The 27,610-nt window shown below is 48.2% G+C and overlaps 1 protein-coding gene across 2 annotated transcripts; it reads left to right on the forward strand.

Moving 5' to 3' along the window:
* The first annotated feature begins 8,658 nt into the window (after positions 1–8,658).
* Positions 8,659–27,032, forward strand: PLEKHB1 (pleckstrin homology domain containing B1). 2 transcript variants are annotated; one of them, XM_079787864.1, is made up of 7 exons: positions 8,659–8,758; positions 10,228–10,303; positions 11,685–11,837; positions 11,967–12,069; positions 13,149–13,188; positions 21,490–21,601; positions 22,112–27,032. In XM_079787864.1, the coding sequence occupies exons 2-7, from the start codon at positions 10,267–10,269 to the stop codon at positions 22,249–22,251; spliced, it is 585 nt and encodes a 194-aa protein (XP_079643990.1). In that variant the 5' UTR covers positions 8,659–8,758; positions 10,228–10,266; the 3' UTR covers positions 22,252–27,032. The 2 variants fall into 2 exon arrangements, with proteins under 2 accessions (XP_079643990.1, XP_079643991.1); XM_079787865.1 differs by lacking the exon at positions 8,659–8,758 and adding an exon at positions 16,687–16,791.
* The last annotated feature ends 578 nt before the right edge of the window (positions 27,033–27,610 follow it).

Below are 27,610 nucleotides of genomic sequence, written 5' to 3' on the forward strand. Positions count from 1 at the left end.
GACCACACTATGCTTGGAGATAGGGTAGGTGTGGTCTTTATTCCAAGTGGTTATGTGCCCAGATGTACCATAAATCTAGGGCTCTACTGATGGAGGAGAATGAGTATTGGAGCTAACTAGCAGTAGCTGCCACAATTGCTCTGATTACAGTGGCTTTCTAGTCAACCCTGATTTCTGGAGAGCAAATCTCCTCCTCTGTTCTTATTTTTCATACTTTCTTTGTCATATTCTAAAAAAGAAAAAGGAGGAGGAGGAGGAGGAAATTTTTTAGTATTCTAGCTGGAATGAAATTGAATGTATATAGTAATTTTGGAGAATTGACACTTTTATGAATTTGTATCTTTCTACCCAAGAACATGGCATGTCTTTTCATTCATTCAAATCTTCTATCTTTTAAAAAATATTTATATATTTTTATTGATTTCAGAGAGGAAGGGAGAGGGAGAGAGAGAGATAGAAACATCAATGATGAGAGAGAATCATTGATTGGCTGCCTCCTGCACGCCTCCTACTGGGATCGAGCTCACAACCCAGGCATGTGCCCTTGACTAGAATTGAACCCTGGTCCCTTCAGTCCCGAGGCCGACGCTCTATCCACTGAGCCAAACCAGCTAGGGCATATTGTATCTTTTAATAAGGTTTTGTGGTTTTCTCTTTATAGGTGTTTTACTTTTCTTGTTAAATGTGTATTCCGGAGTATCTCAGAGTTGCTATAAATGTAATTTTACCCCCAATTTTGTCAGTAGGTATTCATTCTAAGAGTAGACAAAAAAATTGACACATTCTTTGAAGCTTTGTGGCAGTGAGTGCTCCTGCTGAGAACTAGAGAAGGCATTGAAGAGCTGCTGAACCAGCGAGGCCTGGTGGTGGCCAGGGTTCTTGGAGGGGAGCTAACAGTCGGCAGCTGCTTTTTATAACTTAATATAAAGTTTTCTTTAAAAAATAAAATAAAAAGCTGCCCTGGCTGGGTAGCTCAGTTGATTAGAGTGTTCTCCCGATATGCCAAGGTTGCAGGTTCAATCCCTGGTCAGGGCACATACAAGAATCAACCAATGAATGCATAAATAAGTGGAACAACAAATCTCTCTCTCTCTCTCTCAAAATCAATCAATAAAAAAAAATTTAAAGCTTTGTTTTTTATGTTTATCTTATATACAGTCACCTTGCCCAATTCTCTTAATTCTAGTAGTTTGTAATTATCTCATGTTTACTGGGCTTACAATCTTTTTTAAATTAAATGTATTGGGGTGACATTGGTTAATAGGATCATATAGGTTTCAGGTGTAGATTTCTATGATATAAGATCTGTATATTGCACTGTATGCCCACCACCCAACATCAAATCTTCACCATATATTAGACCCCAACAGCCCCCCAGCCCCAGGCATACAATCTTAATAGTAAAATATTTTATCTCCTTTTCTTTTCAAATATATATATATATATATATATATATATATATATATATATATATATATATATAGATTTCATAGAGAGAGGAAGGGAGAGGAAGAGAGATAGAAACATCAATGATGAGAATCACTGACTGGTTGCCTCCTGCATGCCCTGACCGGGGATGGAGCCCACAACCCGGGCTTGTGCCCTGACTGGGAATTGAACCATGGCCTCCGGGATCATAGGTCTATGCCAGTGATGGCGAACCTATGACATGCGTGTCAGCACTGACACGCGTAGTCATTTCTGATGACACGTGGCCGCTGAGGCGGCCGCATGCCGAGGATGAAACATTTGCTGCTCCTGAGGATGAAACATTTGCGAAATAATGTTTTTTCCTCAAAGTGACACACTACCCGAGTTATGCTCAGTTTTTTGGCGAAGTTTGACACACCAAGCTCAAAAGGTTGCCCATCACTGGTCTATGCTCAACCACTGAGCCACGCCAGCCTGGCTTATCTCCTTTTCTTGAACTGATAGCAGCTATTTTATTTTCTTAATGCTCTTGCTAAATCTGGGTGGAATAACCAAATACTTGTTTAATGGAAGGAGTTGCTATACTTTGGATAATGGAATCAAGACGTTCACTAAAATGTTTTGAACCCCTTACCTGCCAGGCTCCACGTCCACCCTTATGTTAACCCTCACAACATCACATGAGGGAGGCTTTGCTCTCCCCATTTACAGGGGAGGAAAGGACACTCAGAGAGGTTAGGTAACTTGCTCAAAGCCTCCCAGCGGGGGAGGCATGTGGGGAGCAGCAGGTGGGATAAGGAGCCAGGGGCAGAGCTGCATCCGCCTCCCCTTCCCTCCACCATCCCGCACCGAGTTCTGAAAGGAGTTTTAAGCCCTCCTAAGGGAACCAGCTGCTGAGGCAACAGAGCTAGCGTTAGGTATTAATCTGCAGGGATGGCAAATGATGGCTTTGTCCCTCATTCATCTGTTCATTCGCTCATTCACTCATTTGTTCATTTATTATCTCCATGAACATTCTTGGAACACTGAGACCCTATTCTGTGCCAGGCCCTGCCCTGGGCGCTGGGAACAGGGACGATGAGGCCCAGGTGAGTACAGGGTTAGCCTTGGCTCCAGGTGGGCAGCTAGTGGAAGCACTTTCCAGGCGGAGGGCAGGGCATGCACTGAGGCCTCCAGGACCACCAAGGAGGGGTTTAAGTAGAGAAAAGAAGGAGCCCTGGACAAGATTGAGGGTCTCGGGGTATCCGACACAGGGCTGTTGTGTCTGTCCTGTCCCCTGTTGACCCTTTCACTCACGGTCTGCCCAGTTGCCAGATGCAGGCTTTCTTCTGGGAAGAAACTTGCTCAGTGTTCTCCACGACAGATTGAGCGCAGAAGGACTTGGCGGCAACAGAGTGGGCTCTGTGCAGCCTGGGCATCATGGAGGGGCTTCCTCCTGCCAGGGATCTGCACTGCTGGCCAACTCAGGAGACACTGCAGAGTTCTATGCAGAAGTACCTGACAATGTGAGGCCAAGTCTCCCTCTCCCAGGCATCCATGGGAAATAGTTACATTTGCCAGGACAGTATGTGTGTTAACAGTTCTCTTGGTTTTAGGCCGACTATTTTAGTTAATGAAAAAGAAAATTCTGTATTAAGAGTCCAGGAATATACCTTAGCCATTCAGCACTAGTTCTAGCAAAATTAAAGCTCTTGTCAGTTTTGCCCTGCAATGAAAGAAGTGCCCCAGGTGCCAGATGCCCTGGATACATCTAACCCCATTATTTGGTACATCTTATGCTTAATAGCAAACCAGCTAGGGGGAAAAACACACACACAAAACCTCAATATTCAGATCAAGATAAGCCAATCTCTTATAATGTGAGAAAGAAACTATCCGTTGAAGCAGAAACCAAATCCAGAAAAATGTAAGTAGCAAAAGCAAAAGCAAACTTAAAACTATACGGGCAATAAAAGACAGACTCACAGAGCTCTGCAGGCATGTGTGAAGAGTCTAGACCAAGTTTCTGGAGAAACGCTGGGTAATATGAAAGGCGTGACAGCTTCCCACAGAGAAGAGCATGTGGGTAAAACTTGGAATCAGCAGGTGGAGACAATATTTATGACCAAACAAGAAGAGCCAGGAAGAAACTGACTTGTGTTGAAAAGTTGAGTGCACAATTAAACATCCAACATGGAGAGAAAAATCAATGCTACATCAACATTGCTAAAAAAGAAAACAGGGAAAGCCCACATGACAGATCTTAAAAGTCTTTAGGCCGAGCAAGCCTTGACTGAAGGTCACAATCTTCAGAGAAGAGGAATTGAAGTGACTGAACTTTGTCAAGAGAAAGAAAGACATGGAGTCTCTTAGGAAATTATCTGTCCATTATTACTTGGAGCAAGAGGAAGAAAGTTCTGAAGCAAATGACAAGATGAGCACGTGAATGAAGAGCTGAAGACCTTCAGGGAGAGCAAGTCAAAGACCTTGAAGAAAAGCTGGAAAGCATCATTTGTTCTCAAAACTCTGGAACTAAATGGTCAGAGCACTGGAGGCTAAAAGACACCTCTTCATATAAAGACAAGTATTATTGCAGACCTAAGACAAAGAACAGGCCAGCAGGCTGGAAGCTTTCAGGCAGGGACTGAGACTATAGTCCACACACTATACAATCTTCTTCCTCAGGTTTGCTCTCAAGACCCTTCAACTAATTGAATGATTATCAAGGATAATCTCATTTACTTAAAGTCAACGGATTGTAGAGGTTAACCACATTTACAAAATACCTTCACAGCAACACCTAGATTAGTGTTTGATTGAATAACTAGGTACTATAGCCCAGCCAGGTTGACACATAAAACTAACTTCTTCTGCTCTAAGAAGCACGGATGCACCCCTCTAAAATGGCTTTCCACCAAGAGATTGTTATCCTCCTCATCCTCCCTCATGGGCAGGGTTTTTTTTCTGGACACTCCCATCCAGGAAATGTAAGTATGTTACCGTCTGGGTTCACTAAGCCTCCACATAGCCCTCTCTCCTATTCAAACTCCTAAAACACTGCAAGGACCTTACACCATTTCATTTATTTCCCCCTTCAATGATTTACATATTTTAGTTTAAAAATCTACAACTCAACATTAAAAAATAAATAATCCAGCCAGGCTGGTGTGGCTCAATGGTTGAGCACTGACCCAGGCACTGAGAGGTCGCTGGTTCAATTCCATCAGGGCACATGCCGGGGTTGCAGGCTTGGTCCCTAGGAGGGGGCGTGGAAGAGACAGCCGATTGGTGTTTCTCTCTTATTGATATTGCTCTTTCCCTTCTCCCTCTCCCTTCCTCTCTCTCTAAAAAGCAATAAAAAACGTATTTGAAAAAAAATCCAACTAAGAAGTAGACAGATTAGAATAAACATTTCTGCAAAGAAGATAGACAAATGGCTAATAATCACATGAAAAAATGCTCAACATCTTTGGACATTAGAGAAATTAAAACTCAAAACCACAGTGAGATAATTTTCACCTACTAGGAGGACTATAATAAAAAAGAAAGACAATAACAAGGATTGTGAAAAAATTAGAACTCTCATCAGTTGCTAGTGGCAATGTAAAATGATATAGCCACTTTGGAAAATAGTTTGATGGTTCCTCAGAATGTTAAACATACAGTTACCATATGACCCAGAAATAGTACAACCAAGAAAACTGAGAACATATATCCATGCAAAAACTTGTACACAAATATTCATAGCAGCATTATTCACAATAGCTAGAAAGTGGAAACCACTCAGATGTCCATTAGCTAATAAATTAATAAATAAAACATGGTATATCCATATAAGGGAATAGTACATATTCGTCAAGAAAAAGGAATGAAGTGTTGATACATGCTACAACATGGATGAACCTTGAAAACATTATGTTAAGTGAAAGAAGCTAGTTTACAAAAGGCCCCATATTGTATGATTTCACTTATATGAAATGTCCACAGTAGGCAAATCCATACATAGGAAGTAAATTTGTGGTTGCCAGGGACGGAAGGAAGGAAGGATTGCTGCAAGGAAAGGGACTGCTAAAGGATTTCTTTTTTGGGTGGTGATAGTAGTGATGGTTGCACAATCCTATGAATATATTAGGACACTGAACTGTACACTGTAAAAGAGTGAATTTTGGGGTATGTAAGTTATATCACTAAATTATTATTAAAAACTTTTACATAAGTGGTTTTTCTTTTGCTCACATTGCAGGATTTTTTTGGCAAAAAGAAATAGTATTGTCCTAGCCAGTTTTGCTCAGTGGATAGAGTGTTGGCCTGTGGACTGAAGGGTCCCAGGTTCGATTCTGGTCAAGGGTACATACCTCCTCGGTTGCAGGCTCAATCCCTGGCCCTGGTTGGGGGCTCCTGTGGGAGGCATTCAATCGGTGTGTCTCATCGGTGTTTCTCTCTCTGTGTCTCTCCCCCTCCCTTCCACTCTCTCTAAAATCAATGGAAAAATATCCTTGGGTGAGGATTTAACAACAACAACAAAAGAAATGGTATTAATTATTCTCATTATATATACTTTCTAGAAAATATTAGTGAATTTTAATTTGATGAACCAGTTTACTATTCTCTAAACAGTATATAACTGTGAGCTGTTCATCCACCACAGACATTTGAATAGCAAAATACTTTTCTCTGTCAATAGCATGATATACCTCAGTTACAAGAGAAACATGAAAGTTACTGTTGGCTTGTCGGTCTCAATAAATTTTAGTTGATTTAAACAGACAGTCTCTCAAAGCCAGGACTGCTGGAGCTGGGATTCCTGTTATGCTCTCAGTGCCTCTCACTTGTCAATCACACTTTTTCCATCAGTCTACACAGCTTTGGAAATTAAAAACAATCTCAGCAGTAATCATCAGGCTTTAGGAGTCTATGAACTCTCAGGAATTACATGCAAAATGTGACGTGTGTGCATTTTTTTTTTTTCCTGGGCAGAGGCTACACCTTTTATTAGCATCTCAAAGAAGGTCATTGATTGACATTTTAGAGACATATACCAGGTCCAGCTGCATTTCGATTCTGCAGCAGCATCTGTAATTTTAGTTTGCAAAGCATCCTTTCCCCACTTGTTCTGTCAGAGAACCCCCTCTTTCGGAGGATGATGGGGGAGCCTTCCCCTTGACTTCCACACTGCTGCTGTAGAACCTTCCCTTTGCATCTGGTTGCTAAATCCAGAGAATGTAATCTAGAGTTGTCTGCACGGTTCCCCCCATCACCCCTTCAGGGAGGGGAGCAGAGAGAGCTGGGGAGGGGGGTCTGGATCCCTACTTCCCTCTGTTCCTTTCTTCTGTCCTTCTGTCCTTCTGCTATAGGGGCAGACATTTTAGCTTGGAGAAGGTAGGACATTCCAGGGACAGAAAGGCACTAGGTGGAGAACAGCGTGGTTTGGGGGAGGTGGTAACTGGGCTGCACGGAGGGGATGAGCTCAGGGGCTAATAGGATCGGCCATGGCGAATCCTCCAGCAAGGCACGCACCGCACGAAGGGCCGAAGCAAGCGCCTGGGTAGCTTGAGGTCAGGATTATAGAAACCCAGGCGTGAGGGAAGGAAACTTAAAGGGCCAGGCTGTGCAACCAAGACTGGGGTGATGGCACAGTCCTACCGGGCTGGAGAAAGAAAATGTAGCCCCGCCCCCGACCGAGGGAGGAGAACCGGCCCCCCTCCCTCCCAGGGAAATTATGGGGATGCTAGGCCAAGACCGCCTCCGAATCACGGATGACTAGTTTGTTATCCAGCGAAACGAAGGTCTGAGGCCCAGATCAGACCGGAAGGTTGGGGAAGGGACTGAAGAGAGATGACTTTCTCTAGGATCTGGGTGCCCCCATTCCTCGCCCCCCCCCCCTTTCTGGCTCCCACTTGGTAGCACCTTCCTGATCCCCTAAGCACCTTCCTGATCTCTAAGGCGCTCAGGGAAATGCCCCCCTGCAGGAGCCTTCTGGGAAATGCTGCTCTGGCCCCCGAGGAACATGAGCCCTGCAGCCCCGGTAAGGAAGAAGTCTCTGGGACAGGAGGAAGGGCCCATGGGCGGGGTGGGTGCCCTTTTCAAACAGGGGATCAGACCAGGAGCCTTTCAGGCCCTGACAGGTCTTGTCCTCTGAATGGCATCTTGGTTTTGCTTGTAGGTGGGGGTTTGTGGCTGAGCTAGTCAAGGAAATGATCCTGGAAGGGCAGTCGGAGGTGGTAGATACGGAAACAGTCTTCTTTCCCCAGCTGGGTCCCCTTCCATCCATGGATGACTGTCCTAGAGGTGCCTTTCCCCTCCACAAATCCTCCCTCCTACCTCACCTTGAAACCCCCAACCTCGAGCTCCAGTCACTATGTCATAACATCCAAGCCCCTGAGCCTATCAACCAATGCCTTCACGTTATATCCTTGCAACCCTGCAGCTTCATCAGCTACCTCTCCCCATGCCCTCCACACCCCTGCATTCTCCTTTCCAAACGCAGCTAAATTCTGGACACTTGTATGTGTTTTTTAAATCCTCACCTAAGGACATGCTTAGAGAGAGAGAGAGAGAGAGGGAAACATCCATCGGAAGCTCATCCAACTGAGCCACTCGGGTGTGCCGTACATTCTTTTAAACTTCCTTGGTTAGTGTGCATATGAGTCTCCGAGGTTTCCTTCTCCTCCTTCAAAACCCCTTTCGGCCTCCTCTGGGAATCCTTCCCGGATGTCTTGGGCAAAGTCAGACTCTTCTTCCCCATCGTTCAATCGCACCCTAATTGTGTGTTCGCGTTGTCTCCCCGGCCAGACTGGAAGCTGGGGCAGGAAAGAGAAGGGCCTTGTCGGATGCTTCTCTGTGTCCGCCACCAGTGCCGAGTGTAGTGCCAGGGACAAACTGAATATTGAGAAAACAGGGTAAAGCTAGGAGCCTGGCTTCTCCTTGCAGCTTTACTTTTTTTTTCTTTCTAGAAAATGAGTTCAAAAAGGTTAGAAAAAGGTATTTCACGATAAATAAGTGAACAAACAGCAAAACAAAATCGCAGGTGCGGCCTCTCACCTGTGCGCCGGGTCAGACGAGGGCTACCACCCAGGGGCGGTTGCGTCCTGCTGGGTTCCAGAGCTGCAGACTACAAGTCCCAGAGGCCTTACGATAGCACCGCGCTCCACGCCACGCCCCCTCCCGGGGGGAGGGCGGGGCCTGGGGCGGGGCTCAGGGGCAGCGAGTCCCGGGCCGGGGCGTAGTCTGGGGAGTGAAATGCCCCAGGAGCTCTGGGGCGCGCAAAGCGCAGGCGCAGCGGGTTGGGTGGCAGCAGCATCCAGTAGCGGCTGTTTGGGCAACAGCATCCTGCAACAGGTGTAGACAGGTGGGTGCATCAAGGGGAGGCTGGAGAGGGAGTTTGCTTGCACCTGGCCCTCTTGTCTGACCTGTGTCAGGGTTTGGAGATGGGAGGGAGCGGCAGGAGAAGCAGGGACAAGGCCGGGCCTTGCAGCCCAGGTGTGCCAGCCCTTGCTACGCAGCAAGTGGGGGAGGGGCAGAGGCACCTGATCGCAGGTAAGTTGCCCTGAGGAATAGAGGACACCTAGATTCCAATCCAAGTTCCATCACATACATGGACAAGTCAGTGTATCTACCGCTCGGTTTGTGTATCTGCAAAATAGGAGTAAATATCCTACTCGGCTAACAGTTACAGTTGGGACAAGGGAAGGTAGTATAGTATGTGCAGTGGTTCCCAAACTTCGCTGCACGTTGAATCAGCTAGGGACCTTTAAAGACTTCCAGTGCTTGCTTCCCACCCCCAGCCATTCTGAATTAGCTTTTAATTGAGCCTGACCAGGGTATCTGGAGTTTTATTTTTTTATTTTATTTTTTTAAAAATATATTTTATTGATTTTTAACAGAGAGGAAGGGAGAAGGGATAGAGAGCTAGAAACATCGATGAGAGAGAAACATCGACCAGCTGCCTCCTGCACACCCCCCACCGGGGATGTGCCCGCAACCAATGTACATGCCCTTGACCGGAATCGAACCTGGGACCCTTCAGTCCGCAGACCGACGCTCTATCCACTGAGCCAAACCGGTTTCGGCTGGGTATCTGGAGTTTTAAAAGCTCCCACTGGTAAAGTGGTTAGACGCTAGGACTGCCGGGTGTGAGTCCTGGCTGCACTGCTTACTCGTCAAGTGGATCTGCACAGAGGACTGGACCTCTCCAAGCCCCAGTGTCCTGGGTGTCACAAGGTTTGTGGTGGGACTGCAGTAAGGTAATAGACGAAAGCACTGAGGCGTGTACCTGGCCTAGCGCTCAGTCCGTCAGCTGCCGTTGAACCATTATTGTATGCACTTTACAAACGGCTCAGATGACGTTCAAGTGTGAGGAGGATTTTCTTATTACGAAGGCCCCTCGTTTATTGCTGTGATTCTCATATTCTGTGCTGCCAGCCTTTCAGAATCCCAGGGGTTCTAACATTTTATGAGTTACTCACTCCAACCTCTACCTGCCTCACAGTCACACCTCTACGGGTCCAGGGAAAAAGGCCAGGAACAAGGGACCTGGCCAAGGTTATGGAACTGAGATTGGAATCCAGACTCCTGACCCCCTCCCCCACCCCAGCACAGTGGTGGCTGCCCTGCTGACCCCACGGGACAGAGCTGCCATTCTCTGCCTGGAGCAGAGAGCGGGGAGGAGAAAGGCAGGCATGCCTTGTTTGTTTACTTACACTCCTTGAAACGTTCCCTCGGTGGCTCCCCCAGGGAGGACGGGGCTGGGGGCTTCTCTCCCCAGAGCTGCTCTGGAACTGCTGATGAGGCCTGTGTGTGTTGTGGCTCCTCTGACAGGTCCCGCCTGACTCCATCCTGGGAAGTCCTTTTGAAGAAATGGCCCTGGTGAGGGGTGGCTGGCTGTGGAGACAGAGTGAGTGACCAAGCCTGTGCAGGGGAAGGAGTGAGGACAGTGGCTTATTGGGCCTGCCACAGTGAACCCTTCTCCCAAGAAACCAGGCCCTTTAAATAAATAAATATATATATATGTTTTTTGTTGATTAGAGAGTGGGAGGGAGAGAAGCAGAGACAGAGACAGACACTGGTGTGGAAAACATCGATCAGTTGCCTCCCGTACACATCTCAACCTGGATGGAACCGAAACCCCAGGAATTGAACTGGTGACCCTTGGGTGCCTGGGATGACACTCAGCCAACTGAGCCCCATGGCCGGGGCCAACCAGGCCCTTTTTATCCTCCCCACCTTTGTCCATGCTTCTCCCTGTGCCTGGAATGCCCTTCCTATTCCTGACTGCCTGGTAAACTTCTACTTATTCTTCAAGACGCAGCTCAGATGTCCTCTTCTGTGAGGAGCCTTCTCTGACTTTTCCTCTAACCCCCACCCCAGCCCATGCTGTAACACCAAACTGGGCTGGAGGCTCGCTTCTCTGATCCCCAATGCCTCATCCACACTCCTATTATAGCATCGATCGCCCTATAACTGTCTTTACCTGTGGGTGTCACCTCCCCCAGAGGTGACACCCACAGGTAAAGACAGTTATAGGGAGATCGATAACTGTCTTCAAGGGCAGGGACTGGCTTTGATCCTCTGTGTGTCCACAGCACCCCAGCCCATGGCTGGCCCCATAACAAGGCTCAGGGCAAAATGAAAAATGCCCCTGTGCTTTGGAGCCCGTAAGGCTCTAAGAAGCTCTCGTATGTCTTTGCCCTTTCTGTTAAGATTTACAGTCACAAAATGTCTGAAGCTGGGGCTCAGCTTCCAGACCCACGCTCAGATCAGGGTCATGATCTTAGCAAGAGCACTTCTGGGCTAGGAGCCCCCTAATCCCCTCCATGACCTATTCTCAGTTCATTTGGTTCAGCAAACACCCAGTCCAGGTCCAGCTGTGGACCATGCCCCCCACCCCCCATCCCCATCTGATGGAGGAGGCAGACACTACATGAATGACCATCACACAAGTCAGAGATAAGAACGAAGACAGAGGCTTAGGGTAGGGAGAGGTCTTTGCCTTTAAAGAGACTTGGGGGTTAGCCTTGGAAGCCCTCAAGGGGGGAATCAGATCACTCATTTGCCATTTAAAATGTTTATGGAGCCCCTGCTATGTGTTAGGCCTAATGGGGGGAGGCAATGGGTGAGCAAGACAGAAAGAAGACCTGCCGTCACTTCAGGGGATAGACACGGGTGGTTGCAACTCTGAGGGACTGGGGCCAGAGGACTCGGGGAGCCCATCCAGGGCTCTGGCCCCCAGCAGGCCCCGCGATCAGCCTGCCTGGCGGGTCTGGAATATCTCACAGGCTCTATCCTTCGCCGCTGGAAACGGAACTGGTTCGCTCTGTGGCTGGATGGGACCCTGGGCTACTACCACGATGAGACTGCGCAGGACGAGGAGGACCGTGTGCTTATCCGCTCCAATGTTCGCAACATAAAGATCGGCCAAGAGTGCCACGGTGAGGAGCCCTCTCCTTTCTGGCACTGTGACTATGAGTACGGCCCTCCCGTCGTGTCTGTCCGAGAACACCTGCGTTGGAAGGGGCCTGTGCCCCATGGAGACCCCTTCTCTGTGTGTCTGCCTTTAGATGTGCAGCCCCCCGAGGGCCGGAGCCGAGACGGGCTGCTGACCGTGAGTCTCCGGGAAGGCTCCCGCCTGCACCTGTGTGCGGACACTCAGGATGACGCCGTGTGAGTTGCTCCCGGGAGAGGATGGGACGGTATCCTAGGGCGTGTGATCAGATGCCTGCTCCTCGTTGGGCCTCCTGGTTCCCTGACGTTAGGGAGAGGGGACAGAGAGACAGTCAGGTTGGTGGAGGCTGGAGGAGTGGATTTGATGGCTCACGGTGGTTGGTAAGGTACCCCATTGGACTGTTGGGGGAGGAGTGTGCACACCTGCCTCAAGTGTGTGGCCCCTGATCATTCAGAGTCAGGTCTTGAGCAGTCTCTGAGGTGAGCCCTCACTTAGGGTGATACAAAGGAACAGAGCCCTGTGGCATCCTCAAAGGACCCTCCTTCTGAGGTGATGTCCTGGTTGGAGACTGATCTGAGGAGTGGATCCTGACCTGCCTAACAGAGGCAGCCTGCCATATCATGGGGGCACCCCAGTGTCAGACTCAGGTCCACACTGTGAGCCTGGGTGCATCTTCAGGCACCGGCTGCTCACTCACATTCTTTCCCTTCCTACCCTCTGGCAGAGGGTCCGTTGGCCTTTGCATTGTAGGAGAGCGAATGAGATGGGGTGTGTGGGAGTGGGGGAAGCTGAGCTCTGGGTAGACAAAGCACAGAGCTGCCTTGTCCACCCGACAGGTGCCATGGCAACCAACAAAAGCCCAATTGTCCTGTGTCCACTGGGCCTTTCCAGGGCTCTGGGGTCAGAGTGTTGGGGAACTGTTTGTAGGTTTTGGATGTGGGCAGGAGTGGGGGGGGGGGGGGTACTGCAGCTAGAGAACCAGCCTAGGCAGGTCAGAATCTGAAGGCCCCGAAGAGACCCCCAGGCCCAGTTGTCTGTTGTCTGCATGGGGAAACTGGGCCTTCTAAAGGGTGAAAACTATGGACTACGAATGAATTACGAGGTTCCAGCTCAACTGAGGGCTCTGTCCATGTGACTGGGGCAGGGGAGGGGTCACCTTTGTGTATTCAAAAGATCTTAGGCCCTCCCCCCCCCAAAATGGGGCAAGAGTCTGGGTGGGGGAATTAAATCTAAACTGTAGGGGCTCATCCCCCTTCTTCCAACCCTCCCTCATAGTACGGTGGGGTTTGCTTTGCAGAGCTTGGAAGACTGCGCTGCTGGAGGCGAATTCCACCCCGGTGAGCCCCCATTCCCTCCTTCTCTCCTCCCCACCCCTACCTGCCATGGAATCATGGGTGATTCAGACTCGGTCTCCGCCTGCCAGGAGTTCTCAATTCCCATATACAGTCAAACCTGGGTTCTTGGAACGACTCCCATCTGGAACAATTTGGTTCATGGGGAAAAAATGTCTTGGTCCTTGAATAAAAACTTCAGTTCTGGACCTGACAACCCTTTCATGCTGGTACATCAGCATGACAAAAAGCATCTCTCAGGCCACAAACAAAGGAGAGAATTGGAGTCTACTGCTAAACCCTGCATTGTTAACATCTCAGGAAATTGTGCTGTGAATATTTTTGTGGGTTTTTTTGTTTTTGTTTTTGCTGGCAAAATGGACAACTAGCACAATTTTAAAACATATAGGGGCCATCAAGAGTGCTAATGTTGCTAAGCGTGTGAAAGAATCAATGATCCCAGGCCATTGAAGAGTTACTAGTAGAAAAAAATGTTGATTTGGATAAACAAAAATCAGTTAGCCAGTGACAACACTTTGGAGGCAGCAACACGTGAAAAAGGGAAGATCACATGCTGACTTCCTGAAAGACACCCCTGGAAAAGTGCTACAAGTGGTTGCGAGTAGGGGTGGTTCAATAAATGTAAGAAATGAAGTGTTTGTTTATAGGTTAAACAGTACCTTAGACATGTACTGTATATAAGAAAGGTTAAAACAGGGAATCATCTGGGGGCCTGGAACAAATTAATTCAATTTACATTATTTGTAATGGGAAAAAATGATTTGGTTTTCGAACAAATCGCTTTCTCGAATAGCCTTCTGGAATGAATTAAGTTTGAGAACTGAGGGGCCACTGTATGTGAGTGAATTGACTTGTGCAGACTCAGATGCCCTGAGTCCCAAGCAGGAAAGGACAGAAGATGGTCCACTGGTGCTCAGAGGAGGGAGAGAGAGGCCTCCGAGAAGGGGATGGCATGTGAGCTGGGGGAAAGGAACTGTCTTTTATTGAGCAACTATTATGTGCCAGGTGTGGTACAGAAGCAATTGCAGCTATTCCTCACAACAGTCCTGTGAGGTTGGGATTATTGTTCCCTCTCTGCAAATGATGACTGAGTTTCATTCACGTACACAGCAAACATTTACTGACTTTCTACTACATGCCAGGCACTGTGCCAGGGCAAGGGATCAGAGGTGAGCTCAGGAGATGTGAGCCCTGCCCTCCTGGACTCAGCCTACTGGGAAGCCAGATGTGAAGCAACTAATTATACGGTTGTTTGTTCTATTGCAAATGGTGGTAACTGCTCTGATGGAGACGTGCAGTGTACACTCAGTTTGTGACCACCCTGGTGGCCTGATTCAGATGTGAGTCCAGACAAGGCTTACACTGAGACCTGAAGTATAAACAAATAGACTGGGTGAAAGGGGTGGGGTGGGGTGAATGGAAGAGCTTTCTAGGAAGAGGGAACTGCATGTGCAAAGGCCCTAGAGGGATTAAGACTTTTTGGCAAGTTGAAGAACAAAAAGAAGGCTGGGTGGCTGGAGCTCAGGGAGTGAGAGGGCGGTGGGGAAGGAGGGTTGGCAGGGCGTTACGGGCTGTGTTAAGGATGTCAGTTTCTCCGGAGAGCATCAGGAAGTCATGGAAAGTTGTTAAGCAGAGGGATGGCACGAATAGGTCAGAGGGGATTTGTATTTTTAAAAAGATAGTCTGTCTGGTAGGTAGGAAATGGATTGTAGAGGGTAAAAGTGGATCCTGGAAACCAGTTAGAAGGCTGGGACCCTGACCAGGTGACTGGCTGGAGGACTGGACTAAGGCCTTGCTGGCAGAGAAAAGTTGATGAGGATAAGGCATGTTTAAGAGGGAGAGCCAACAGAACTTAATGAGGTGTGGGTTTGAGGAGCTGTCCAAAGCCCCTAGCTCAGCCCAACTTGCCTTGACCCCCATCTGCCTGTCTCCAGATTCCATGCTTGCTCCTTCTATCTGTGGTGCAGTGGAGTCCTACTCATCTTGAGAGGAAGTCCGTGGGAAGTAGCAGGGAAAACTGGGATGCGTTTAGAAACCCCTTCGGACCTGGTATAGATAGAAAAGGTCTTAATAAAATTAAAAAAAAAAGAAACCCCCTCAGGCATCTACCTTCTGAGAGCAGGGCAAGCCGATGAGCACCTGACATGGGTTATATCATTTAAACTTCCAACAACTCTGGTAGGGGTTGATGTTTCCAGCCCCATTTTACAGATAGGGAAGCTGAAGTTCAGAGGGAGGGATTTGTCCAAAGTCTCATAATTTATAGTCAGTGAAAAAGCCTGTATTGGAATCTAGGTCAGTGTGAGATTTTGAGGGAAATTGCAGGAGCAGAGGCAGGGAGGTGACATGGGCATTTGTGTGAATGTGCGCATGTGTGTATCAGGGCCAGGAGTCTGGCCTGGCTGGAGGGTAATGTGCGGAGGGAAAGAAATGGGAAAGGTGACCTCTGAGGAGCTATGTCACACAGGGCCTTGAAGTCCAGTTAAAGGAACTGAACTTTACCCCAGGGTTGTGGGGAGCAGTAAAGGTCACTAAGCAGGAAGGGCTGTGGTCAAACTTTGGGGAGCAGACTCACGCTTCTGGGTGAAGGCTGGATTAGAGGAAGCTAGGAGTGAGGAGGCTGGGCAGTGGTCAGTAGGACGGAGGTGGAGGGACCCCAGTTGGGCTAAACTGGCTCTGAGCTCCAAATCCCCCTTATACAGGGCAAATCAGTCCCACCTGAGAGATGGAAGGAAGGAGGTGAGAGCTGACCGTTCTGCACTCTGTGACTCTATGAAGCTGCCTTGTCCCTGCTCTTCCTGTCCGCCTTCCTGCTGCTCTGCTTACCACACCTCTCTGCTCTGACCCTCTGCTCCACCCCCCACTGCTCTGCACACACACACATCCCTCCGGTCCCAGAGCTTCTCAAGGGGGTTGTGTTTGTGTCTCTGTCTTTGTACCAGTGTCTGCCTGTCTCTGAGTGTTCATGCCTGTGTGTGTGTGTGGGGGGGGGGGGGGCGGGGGGTTCTCTGTCTTGTACCTATGCAGGAGTGACCTGCACTTTATCTCTCCACATCTTGCAGGTTTATACCCTGCTCTGGGTGGAGGCTCGAGGAGGAGCTCCTGACCCCAGCTGTTCTAGGGAACACAGGGCCAGGAGCAAGGCTGGGGGGCCAGTGAAGGGGGCAGGTGGCTGGAAGGGCAGATCATAGCTGTTTTGTCCTCCCTGGAGACGGGAACCTCAGCAGCCCGAAACACGTGAAGGTGGGCTAATTCTGGAGAGAGGCTACTGATCCTTCTTCTCTCAGTAACTTTGGCAAAATCACCACCCCCTCCTAGTCTCCCCCCTTTACCATGGGTGAGGAGGAGGAAGACACCCCTAGCCCCTGCCCAGCTGGAAGAGGGCTCTGGTAGGGCCTATTAAGAACTGTGAGTCTCTCCAGATGTAGAGAGCCTCTGACAACTCCCTTCCTCCCCCTTCTTGGGTTTCTGTGGCCTGAGCAGGCCCCAGCTGGAGCCACCGTCCCTCCCAGAAGCCGCCGGGTTTGCCCCAAGGTCAGGTGTGTGACCAGCTCGTGGAGCCCCTGTAATGTTGAGAGGCGAATCTGGGTAAGTGCTGACTTAGCCCTTCTTGCCTCCATCCTGGCCACCAGGATGTGCCTCCCAAACTGGGCCTGGTCACATCCCTTCCCGGCTCACAAACATTCTTTGGCTCCCATCCATCGGACACCAACCACAACCCTGCTTTCAAGGCCTCAGGATCTGCCTGAGCCAGTCTTGCCTACACAGGCCCCTCATCCCCTGTGCTCCAACTGCTTTGCTGTACCCTCTGTCCTAGCTGCTCCAGACCTTTCCCTTCTTCCCAGAACATGCTATTCTCTCTGCTGTGAAAACCCTTAGTTTCCATATTCACTTGACAAACTGACATTTAGTTTATCGTCTAAGACCCGCTTCAAAGGCTGCCACCTCCTCAGGGAGGACTCCCAGACCTCCAGGTACCACCACTCCCTCCCACATCCCCGCTGCACTGATGCTCAGTACTGTCTTCATGCTGCCTGGTTTCCATTCTGTTTACTTCTCTTTGTTCTCTCATGAGACCTGGAACATCCTCCAAGGCAAGGACCAGGTCTGATCAGCTCTGCCCTATGGAGCCTGGCACAGTGCTGGGTATACAGCAGGTCAATGGCTACTTAGTGATGGAGAGACAGTCGATATTTTGACCCTCCTTATTCCTGGTGCGCAAGGTCAGGCACAAGTAGGCCCAAGGCAGTGTTTACTGAATGAGCAAACAAGTGAATGAATAAAGGGAAGAAGGAAGAAGTGAAAAACCTATTATGGCATATTATAATTTAGTCCCTGTCTGTCTCCCTGCACACCCCCAGTGTTTCTGGAATGCAGGATTTAGGGATGAATCCTCTCTCTCTCCAGTGCTCAGCCAGGGCACAGTGGGGGCCTGCCATAGAGTACCTGTGGTCTTATAGTCAACTGTGAGCTCCTTTTCTAGCACAGTGGTGAGCAATGTGGTTGTACATTAGAATCGCTTAAGGACTTGAAAAACAACCACCCAGAAATGTTCAGATCTTACCTCTGGATTCTCTAATACCACAGGTGTGGCTTTTGGAAATCTGGTTTAAAAATTTCTCTTGGTGATTCTAATGTACAAGAACCACTGAGCTCAGAAGTACTAGGACCAGCTAGTTGCTTAGATGTGGCTCTGCTGGATTCTCACTGTGGCTCAGGAGTGGGCAGTGTAGGACTGTCCCTGTTTACAGATGAGAAAATTGAAGCTCTGAGAGGGCATAACTTGACCAGGGTCCCTTAATTCATCAGTAGCAGGGCTGGGACTTCCAGCCCAGTATTCTGAGGCATCCGCCATGCCCAAACTACGATTCAAGTTTGTATACAGTGGAGATTCCAAAAAATAGGATTTAAAAGATTGTAAACCACCCTGGCCAGTGTTGCTCAGTGGTAGAGTGTCAGTCCATGGACCAAAGGGTCTTGAGATCAATTCCCGGTCAAGGGCAAGTATGTGGTTGCAGGTTTGTTCTGGCCCCAGCCAGGGGCGTGCAGGAGGCAACAAATTGATGTCTCACATTGATATTTTTCTCTCTCTCTCCCCATCCTTCCCATCTCTCTAAAAAAAAAAAAAAAAAAAAAAAAAATTAAAAAAAAGTAATGGAAAAAATATCCTCAGATGAGGATTTTAAAAAAAGGCTGTGAACCTTTAAAATCTTATAAGTACACAACAGTTTTTCTGAGGGAAGGGATCTGTTTGCATATAAGGGTCTAGGCCTGCAGAGAGGGAGAGGACCAGAAATCAAGTCCTTTGGTTCTTCTGTCCATGAGGTCTCGGGGGATCCCCTGCCCCGTTGCCAGGTGACCCACATGACTTTACCTCTGAGCCTCCCAGGCCTGGAGGGTAGAAACAGGTGGCCCACAGGGACATGAAGTGGTGTTTTCCATTCTCTCCAGGGCCTGACAGGGCCACTGGCTCCCTGTGCAGCTGCAAAGGTGTACACTCTGGACCTCAACTTCCCTACCGATAAAATTCGGGATCTGAGTGCTTAGATCTCTCTAGCCCCTTCTAGGCTTGGAGCTCAAATCCTGGCCACCCCCACCAGATATCCCTATTGGATCACCCTTGGAGAAGGAGCACAGTGAGGGAAGTCACTTGAGACTGAGCTTTTTTTTTGTCTGAGCCTCCTGCATTGCCCTGGGTCTGGTCATTGTCCCTAACTTGAAACTGGACTGAGTTGGATGACCTTAGTTCCAGTCTGACCCTGTATTTGATTCACTTGAGATATATTCAGTACATTAGGCACCTACCATGTTCCAATCAGGCCTGGTTAGACCCAGGTGCTGCCTTTGGTGGTGATGATAGGGTGTCTACAAGTCTGATGAGAGAGATTCACACTCACAGGGATACAAGCAGTGACACTACCGAGTGGTGCTTTGCTGTGATCAGGAAACTCTAAGGCCGATGAGTGCCCAGATGGGAGCCCACCAGGACCTGAGGTTCAGGGAGAGTAATACTCGAGTTGACTCTGAAAGACAAGTTAGGTAGGTGAATAAAAAAAGATGAGGAAGGCAAGCTCTCCATCATTGGGAAATGGCATCGAGATTTGAGAACTCCCCTTTACAGCTAAGCTTGTGTTTTTTTAACTTCCTTGAAGTCTATATTTTATTTTTTGTTAATCCTTACCCAAGGATTTTTTTTTTCATTTATTGATATTTACAGAGTGGAAGGGAAGAGGGAGGGAGAGAGAGAGAAAGAAGGAGATAAAAACATCCATGTGAGAGAGACACATCAATTGGTTGCCTTCTGTACCTACCCTGACCTAGTCGGGGATAGAACCTGCAACCCAGGTATGTGCCCTTGACCATGAATTAAACCCAAGACCCTTTGATGCATGGGCCAACATTCTAACCACAGAGAAACACTGGCCAGAGCTACAGCTAAACTTGTTTTTTTTAAATATATATTTTATTGATTTTTTACAGAGAGGAAGGGAGAAGGAGAGTTAGAAACATCAATGAGAAACATCGATCAGCTGCCTCCTGCACACCCCCTACTGGGGATGTGCCCGCAACCAAGGCACATGCCCCTGACTGGAATCGAACCTGGGACCCTTCAGTCGGCAGGCCAACGCTCTATACACTGAGCCAAACCAGTCAGGGCTACAGCTAAACTTCTTGAAAGAGATGTCATGATATGTTGGTTCCATCCCTCACCTCTCAATCATTCTTTAACTCCCTATAGTCTGGCTTCTTTTCCTAATCACTCCTCTGAAAGGTACTTTTTTCAAGGTCACCCACAGCTTCCAAGTTGCCAAAACTAATGGCTTATTCTTTAGGCATTGGCCAAAAGGATGGACAGAAGAGCATATTTAGAAGATAAAGTCATGTGACCTGATGGCTGATATGATGTGGAAGATGAGTGTGTGAAGACAAGGGTGCCAACATGATGTCTTGGTTTGAGTGCATAGTGGTGGCATTTAGAGAAAAGAATTTACAGAAGAGCAGGTTTGGGGGGATGGAAGGATGATGAAATCACTTTGAGATGCATGGAGTTTAAGACACCTGGACTTCAAAGGGGAGTTGGACCATTCAGGTGTGAAGCCTGGTTAGAAAGAGATAGAGCGTGGAAGGGTGTCCAAGGAGGAGCCAGGAGAGAAGGGGATTCTGCCCCTCTCCAGGTCTGCTCTCTATAGGTAAAATGCGGGGCTTGGACTAGGAGCTACCATTTAATTCAGCATATATTTATTCTTAGCATTCACTAGACCCTGCTGGTGACACAAATCAGAGTCCTTGCCTACGGGTAGCTTACATTTGGGGTGCAAGCAGGAAAGGCCCAGAGGAAGGATAGGATAAGAGGCACAAGCATAGCTCACAGAGAACTCAGAAAGGATTCTTTCTGAGCCCAGAAGGGCTTCCTGGAGTGGGTGACTTTTGAGTTCGGCTTGGAGGGTTAGTAAAAATCTAATGGGGAGCGAAGGGGGCAGGGAGTGCGTTCCTCCCTCCCGGAGAACACTGGCCATTTTCTGAGCCTCCATCCCTAGCTCTGTGGTAATGTGGAGATGATAATGACTGTGGTAAGGAACAGAGGAGGTAACAATGTGAACACCTCCCTCAGGCCTGGTACATGGTGGATGCTCAATAACACTTTAATTACTTCCTTTCCCTACTGGATCAATCCCACTCCTTCCTCCCCAACCCTCTTTTATTTCCTGGGCCTGGGACTTGGCCAGGTCTCCCTCTCCGTGACTAGGAGAGTAGAGAAATTCATCGGGTTTCTCTAAATGGAATCATTAGAGAGCTGCTAGCAAATATTAGACTATCTATGAAGGAAGTTGGAAACCATGGAGAATTATTTTGAACATGCTTTTTAAATATGTTTTAATTAATTTTTTTTTAAGGAAGAGGGAGAGAGACATGGATGAGAGAGAACTATCAATCGGCTGCATCCTGCACGCCCCCTGCTGGGGATCTAGCCAGCAATCTGAGCATGTGCCCTGACCAGGAATCTTGGTGCATGGGATGACCCTCAATCCACTAAGCCACACCAGCTGGGCACCATGGAGAATTCTTGATTTGGGGAGTGCTAGGTGGGAGGCCAGGGCGGAAAATGGCCTCACTGGGAGCTGGGTATAGAGGCTGAGCTTTAGAATACAGGGACCCTGGGGACCCACTTCTAAACTTGGGGAGGCAGCTCCATGGGTCCAGAGGGACTTGAGCTGGGTGTAGTGGGTAAGGGGCCAAACCCGGGCCAGGGAATTCCCAGGCAGCTAACCTGGCAGGGCTCCCCAGGTGCGTATCTACAGCCCGTACCAGGACTACTATGAGGTGGTGTCGCCCAACGCTTACGACGCCACGTATGTTCGAAGCTACTATGGACCGCCCTACGGACAGCCCTACCCAGGTAAAGTTCTGGCCCGCCCAGCTTCCTGCTTCGATCCAGGCCCCACCCTTTTAGTGACCAAGGATTTTCTCAGGCAGAACCTCCACGAGGCCCTCCCCATCCCAAAACTCGGAATAGCTCTTGGATTGGAGCCCCTTCCCAGCCCAGGGCTGACTCACGTCTCCAGGCCTTTTTCTCAGGCCGCTCAAAACCCGTTCCTGAGCTGGTAGTGACCCCTGGTGGCTAATGCGGGAATGGCTGTCGCCCCCCGCTCCAGATGTGGTCTGGAGGTTCTTAGAGATCGGGGGTTTCCTCGCCTTTCCATCCTAGCCCACATCCACAGCGGACCCAAGGCCTGGAAGCCGAGGGGGCGGGCCGCACTTCCTTCCCACCTTAAGGCCTCAGTTTCTCCGACTAGGGAACAGAACGGTGGGCTCAGCGCCTTCCTTTGGGTTGGGCTGGAGTCAAGCGGGAGGAGAGGAGCGAAGATCGCGCTGTTCCCTCGTCTCAATTCCCCGGCTCTCTCCGCAGGCCCCGGAGGCGTAACGCACGTGGTAGTGCGGGATGATCCCTGCTACAGCTCGGGGGCCCCGCTGGCCATGGGCATGCTCGCGGGGGCGGCCACCGGTGCGGCGCTGGGCTCGCTCATGTGGTCGCCCTGTTGGTTCTGAGCCCTGAGACTCGCGCATAGTTTACTCCTTGACCCCACCCCTCCACCCAAGCCCTGCCCAACTTTGGCCTCTTCCTATTAGCCATGCGAAGCTTGGATCTCCCCCTCCTGCTCCCCACCCTCACCCCAACATGGGAAGAAGCTACCATGGGAGGCACAAACGTTAACTAAAAATCCTTGTCTCTACTGCCAGACACCCCAGAAATCCATTATAGACACATGGGTATATTTGCCCCAAACACAACAGGGCACAAAAAACAACTCCTGTGGCTTCTAGTTTCCCAGGTGCTGGAGGCACAGAAGTCAGGTTCTTCCTGGGGTGGCTCCAGGCTTGGTGGGGAAAACGGCTGTACACACCTGACAAGGCAGAGTTACCAGTCCTTGGACAGTAAGAGGGCAGAGAGTGAGGAAGGCAGGCTAGAAGGTTGTTGGCAAGAGTGCAGAGCCATGACCATCATGGCATATCAAAGAAATTAAAGGGGCATTTAATTGGGCTGGGGAGGGAGGCAGGGGTCAGATCATTATACCCTCTAGGTTAAGAAGCTTGCTGAGTAAGGGGGAGATGTGAGGTTTCTTTAGAGGAAGTTTCATAATAAATGAATATATTGCCTGTTGTTTTTTTAACACATACCCAAACCCAAAACACTGTACATTTAGCCCCATCCTTGCCACTACCAGCTTACTGGGTTCCCTGTTCCTTCAGTGTCCAGAAAGCACCTGTTTGGGACCTCCAGCCCTAGGATCCTCCATCAGGAAATGCTCCCCAGAGGCTTGGCCCTGTGCCCATAGCTGTGGTTATCACCCTCTTAGGTTTTCTCTCCACTTTCACTCTGGGGAAGATGGCAGTGTTCACTTCTGGGGCATAAACTACCTTTGTCTCAGCTCAGAAGGCCCCCCACATGTGCCTCCCTGCTGGCTGCCCAGCAGTCTCCTCATCTGGTCTCCTTCTGCCCCCCCCCCGCCCCCCCCCCCCGCCATCCTAATCACCACAGAAACGCTAATATTCCTGCCCAGTAGCCAGAGTAGCCTGCAAAAGTTCCCCTGTAGGTAGGGGCTCCCGTGGCCCTGCTGCAGAGACTAATAAAGATGTGTTGGCTCTAGCCCTGGCTCTGGCTTTGTTTGTTCTCCCTAGGCCCTGTCCCCCTAGGACATCTCCATGACTCAGCACCTAACTAGTGCCTTCTCTGGTGTAGTGAGAAGTGTGGGTTCTGAGGTCAGGTAGAACTCATGAGCGCATGTTAGCTGGGCAATTTGGGGCAAATAACAACCTTTCGGAATCTTGCTTTCCCTCCCCACGCTCATAAGGTAGGAAGTTGAAGTTGGCTATCCCTGAGGGCTCAAGAGAGAGGCTGTTATCAGGGTCTCTGTCATCTGAGCTAATGGGTGAGCCTGCTTTCTGAGAGTTCTGTAGTGTTGGGGTCTGTCCCAATACGTTCTCATCCTTCTACAGTGAGTTGGTCCCAGAGACCAGGTTGTCAGGGAAGGAAATACAACCATCTTGCATCAGGCCTTTTGAGGCTGCAGGTGGTCTGGGAAAGATGGTCTAAAACAACAGGGCTCTGAGAAGGGATGGGGTGGTGTCTGAAAGTTAGGGCACTGCTCCCAGAAATAGGATAAATAGATGTGAGATGGGTGGCAAAAACCTCAGGTGTCCACTTCAGCCATATTCCCAGATACATCAACTGAGAGGGAGACGTCAACATCAATGATTTAATGAGGTAAGAGAGGAACATGGTGCCTCTGAGGAGGTGGTATCCAACTCTAAGGGAACTGGGGAAAGCTTCGGGAGAGGAAGTAAAAATTCTGGGTGAACCTTGCAGGATGAGTAGGAGCTTGCCAAGTACAGAAGGGAGAGAGAGCTTTCCACACAGAAAGAACAGATGGAAGAAATGGCATGAACAAAGGCCTTGGAACACATTGGCCTTGAGAGCACTATGATGTTCAGAAAACAGTCTGATGTCACAGCAAGTTGTATGGTGAGAGGGGGTGGTGAACGTGGCCAGGTTATAAAGAACCTCCCACAACTGGGTTTAAGGGCACTTTTCTTTATGCCTCTACAGCCTCAGGGTTACCATTTGCCATCATCCTGATAACACTATGGTTCTTTCCACTCACCCCACTGAACAGGGCAAGAGGGATGCAAATGGATGCTCCAAATGCAGTTCGCTTCAAAATCTCTCCACTAACAGTATTGCAACATGAATTTTTAATCTTCCAGCTGTCCAACAATTATAAAATTACTAGAGGTCTGGTGCACAAATTCATGCACAGGTGGGGGTCCCTCGACCTGGCCGGTGATCAGGGCCATCTCGCCCAGTCCCGAAAGGGGCCGATTGATCGGGGTGGTCGGCTGGGGGGAGGGACAGCAGGAGGTTGGCTGTGGGAGCGCACTGACCACCAGGGGGCAGCTCCTGCGTTGAGCGTCTGCCCCCTGGTGGACAGTGCGTGTCACAGCTACCGGCTGGCTGGCTGGTCGTAACAGTCACTTAGGCTTTTATATATTTAGATCTTTGAAGAGAAACTTTAACCCTCAAAGACAACACAGTCTAATCTGGAGGTGCCCCATGGACCACATCTGGCTCACACATTTGTTTGGTCAGCACAGCATTTTTACCAAGTTTTGAATTAAAATGTGATACCACTATACACCCACCTAAATTCTAAAGGTGAAAAAGACAACATTAAATACTGATGTGGAGCTGGAAATCTCATGTATAAACTGTTCTATCTGCTTTGGAAACTGGTCAGTAGAGACAAACATAGACAAATATGATAACGCATCAATTCTATTCCTAGGGCACACCCAACAGAAATGCATACATATGTTCCAAAATAAAACAACACACAATAGGTATAAAAGTGTCATAGAGGCACTGGAAAAACTCAAATTCTAGAATAGGTAGTTCCACTGACATATTCCATTCACAAAATAGATACTATTCTAAGAGAATTAATTATCCATATGTATAAGCAGAATTATGGGTGAATCAAGAAAATAACAGAGAGGATGGGAGGGGGAAGACATTTTGGGGGCATGACCAATCGGTGGAGCAGTCAGAACACACCATTTATTAAGTTTGCCATCTTACAAGAGCATTAGAGGCCCAATGCACGAAAATTCGTGCAAGAGTAGGCCTTCCTTCCCCCAGCTGCCAGAACCGGCTTCCCTCCGGCACCCAGGACCCAGGCTGGCTTCCCCCGGGCCACCCACAGGCACCCGGACCCAGCCTGGCTTCGTCAGGAAGGATGTCCAGAATGACGTCCAGTCTAATTAGCATATTACCCTTTTATTATTATGGATGGTTTGTGGTGCCCCCAAACAATTAAAATAATAACATTAAAGATCACTGATTACAAATCATCCTAACAAATGTAATAAGGAAAAATCTGACATATTGTAAAGAATTACCAAAATCTGACAAAGACACAAAGTGAGCAAATGTTCTTAGAAAAATGCTCTTATAAGATGTAGGGTTGCCAAAAACCTTCAATTTGTAAAAATTGTGATGTGCAATAAAACAAAGTTTGCTGTATAAAGCTACAGTAATCAAAACAGTGTGGTACTGGCATAAAGACAGATATACAGACCAAAGGAATAAAATAGACAATCCAGAAATAAACTCTCACATATATGGCTATCAACTGATTTTCATCAAGGGTGCCAAGACAATTCAAAGGGGAAAGAACAGTCTTTTCAACAAATGTTGCTAAGAAAATTAAATATCCACATGCAAAAGAATTGAAGTTGGAGTCCTGGCAGGTCTGGCTCAGTGGTTAGAGGGTCAGCCCACACACCACAGGGTCGCAGGTTCGACTCTCAGGGGCATGAACCTGGGTTACAGGTTCGATCCCCGGCCTCAGTCGGGATGCATGCAGAAGGCAACCAATTGATGTGTGTCTCTCATATTGATGTTTCTTTCTCTCCCTATCTCTCCCTCCCTCTCTTCTATTCTCTCTAAAAATCAATGAAAAAAAGCCAAAACCGGTTTGGCTCAGTGGATAGAGCATCAGCCTGCGGACTGAAAGGTCCCAGGTTCAATTCCGGTCAAGGGCATGTACCTTGGTTGCGGGCACATCTCCAGTGGGGGTCGTGCAGGAGGCAGCTGATCGATGTTTCTCTCTCATCGATGTTTCTAACTATCTCTCTCCCTTCCTCTCTGTAAAAAATCAATAAAAATATATTTAAAAAAATAATAATAAAAAATAAAAGTAAAAATCAATGAAAAAAATATCCTCAAATGAGGATTAACAACAACAAAAAGAAATTGGACCCTTACCTTAAGCCAGATACAAAATTAACTTAAAATGGATCTAAGACCTAACCTTAAGACGTAAAACTATAAAGCTCTTAGAATAAAACATAGGAGAAAATATTCATGACAATGGACTTGCTAATGATTAAAAGTTAAACATAGTTAAATATAGAATTACTATATAATTCTGCAATTCCACTTCTATGTTTTTACTAAAAAAAAGAATTGAAAACAATAACTCAAACAGACACTCTTATACCAATGTTCATAGCAGCATTACTTAAAATAGCCAAAAAGTAAAAATGTGAGTGTCCATCAACAGATGAATAAGTAAATAAAATGTGGCATATACATGCAATGGAATATTATTCAGCCACAAAAAGGAATAAAATTCTGATACATGGTACAACATGGATGAACACTGAAAACATTATGCTACGAGAAAGAAGCCTTTAAACTCAGTTCAGGAAGCAGCAGTTCTTACAGGAGGCACTCTCCCTAGATTACATCCACTAACTGATGTTTTAAAAGAAAAAAGGTAGAGAGGACTGAAAGACCAGGCCCTTTCATCAACCAGAGATTTTATATTGCCCTAATATTACCCCTGTGGACACCTGCACCAATAGTCTGGCCTATGGCTTCAGTTTTTATAGTAAAGGGGACAGCTATGGTTTGTACCAAGGCAGGGATCAGCCCTTTTTTTCTGTAAAGGGCCAGATAGCAAATATTTTTAGCCCTTTGGGCTGTAAGGTCTGTCACAACTACTCAACTCTTTTTGTAGTGAGAAAGTATGGCTGAGTTCTAATAAAACTTAATTTAAAAAACAGGTAGCGGCCCAGCCGGCGTGGCTCCATGGTTGAGTGTCAACCTATGAACCAGGAGGTCACAGTTCAATTCCAGTCAGGGCACATCGCTGGGTTGTGGACTTGATCCCAAATGTGGGGCGTGCAGGAGGCAGATCAATCATTCTCATCATTGATGTCTCTCTCTCTCTCCCCCTTCCTCTCTGAAATCAATAAAAATACATTTAAACACACACACACACACAACAGGTATTGAGCATCAACTCAGGAACCAAGAGGTCACCAGTTTGATTCCCCGTTAGGG

Source organism: Cnephaeus nilssonii (genome assembly GCF_951640355.1).
Source record: "Cnephaeus nilssonii genome assembly, chromosome: 13".
In the NCBI taxonomy this organism is placed as follows: domain Eukaryota; kingdom Metazoa; phylum Chordata; class Mammalia; order Chiroptera; family Vespertilionidae; genus Cnephaeus; species Cnephaeus nilssonii.

What these genes read in the sequence shown, in the direction of transcription:
- PLEKHB1 (XM_079787865.1), top strand. Translation starts at nt 10,267, where the DNA reads ATGGCCCTGGTGAGGGGTGGCTGGCTGTGGAGACAGA. An exon ending in GATCGGCCAAGAGTGCCACG is followed by an intron (nt 11,838 to 11,966) that starts GTGAGGAGCCCT and finishes GTCTGCCTTTAG; the next exon opens with ATGTGCAGCCCCCCGAGGGC. An exon ending in ATGTTGAGAGGCGAATCTGG is followed by an intron (nt 16,792 to 21,489) that starts GTAAGTGCTGAC and finishes AGGGCTCCCCAG; the next exon opens with GTGCGTATCTACAGCCCGTA.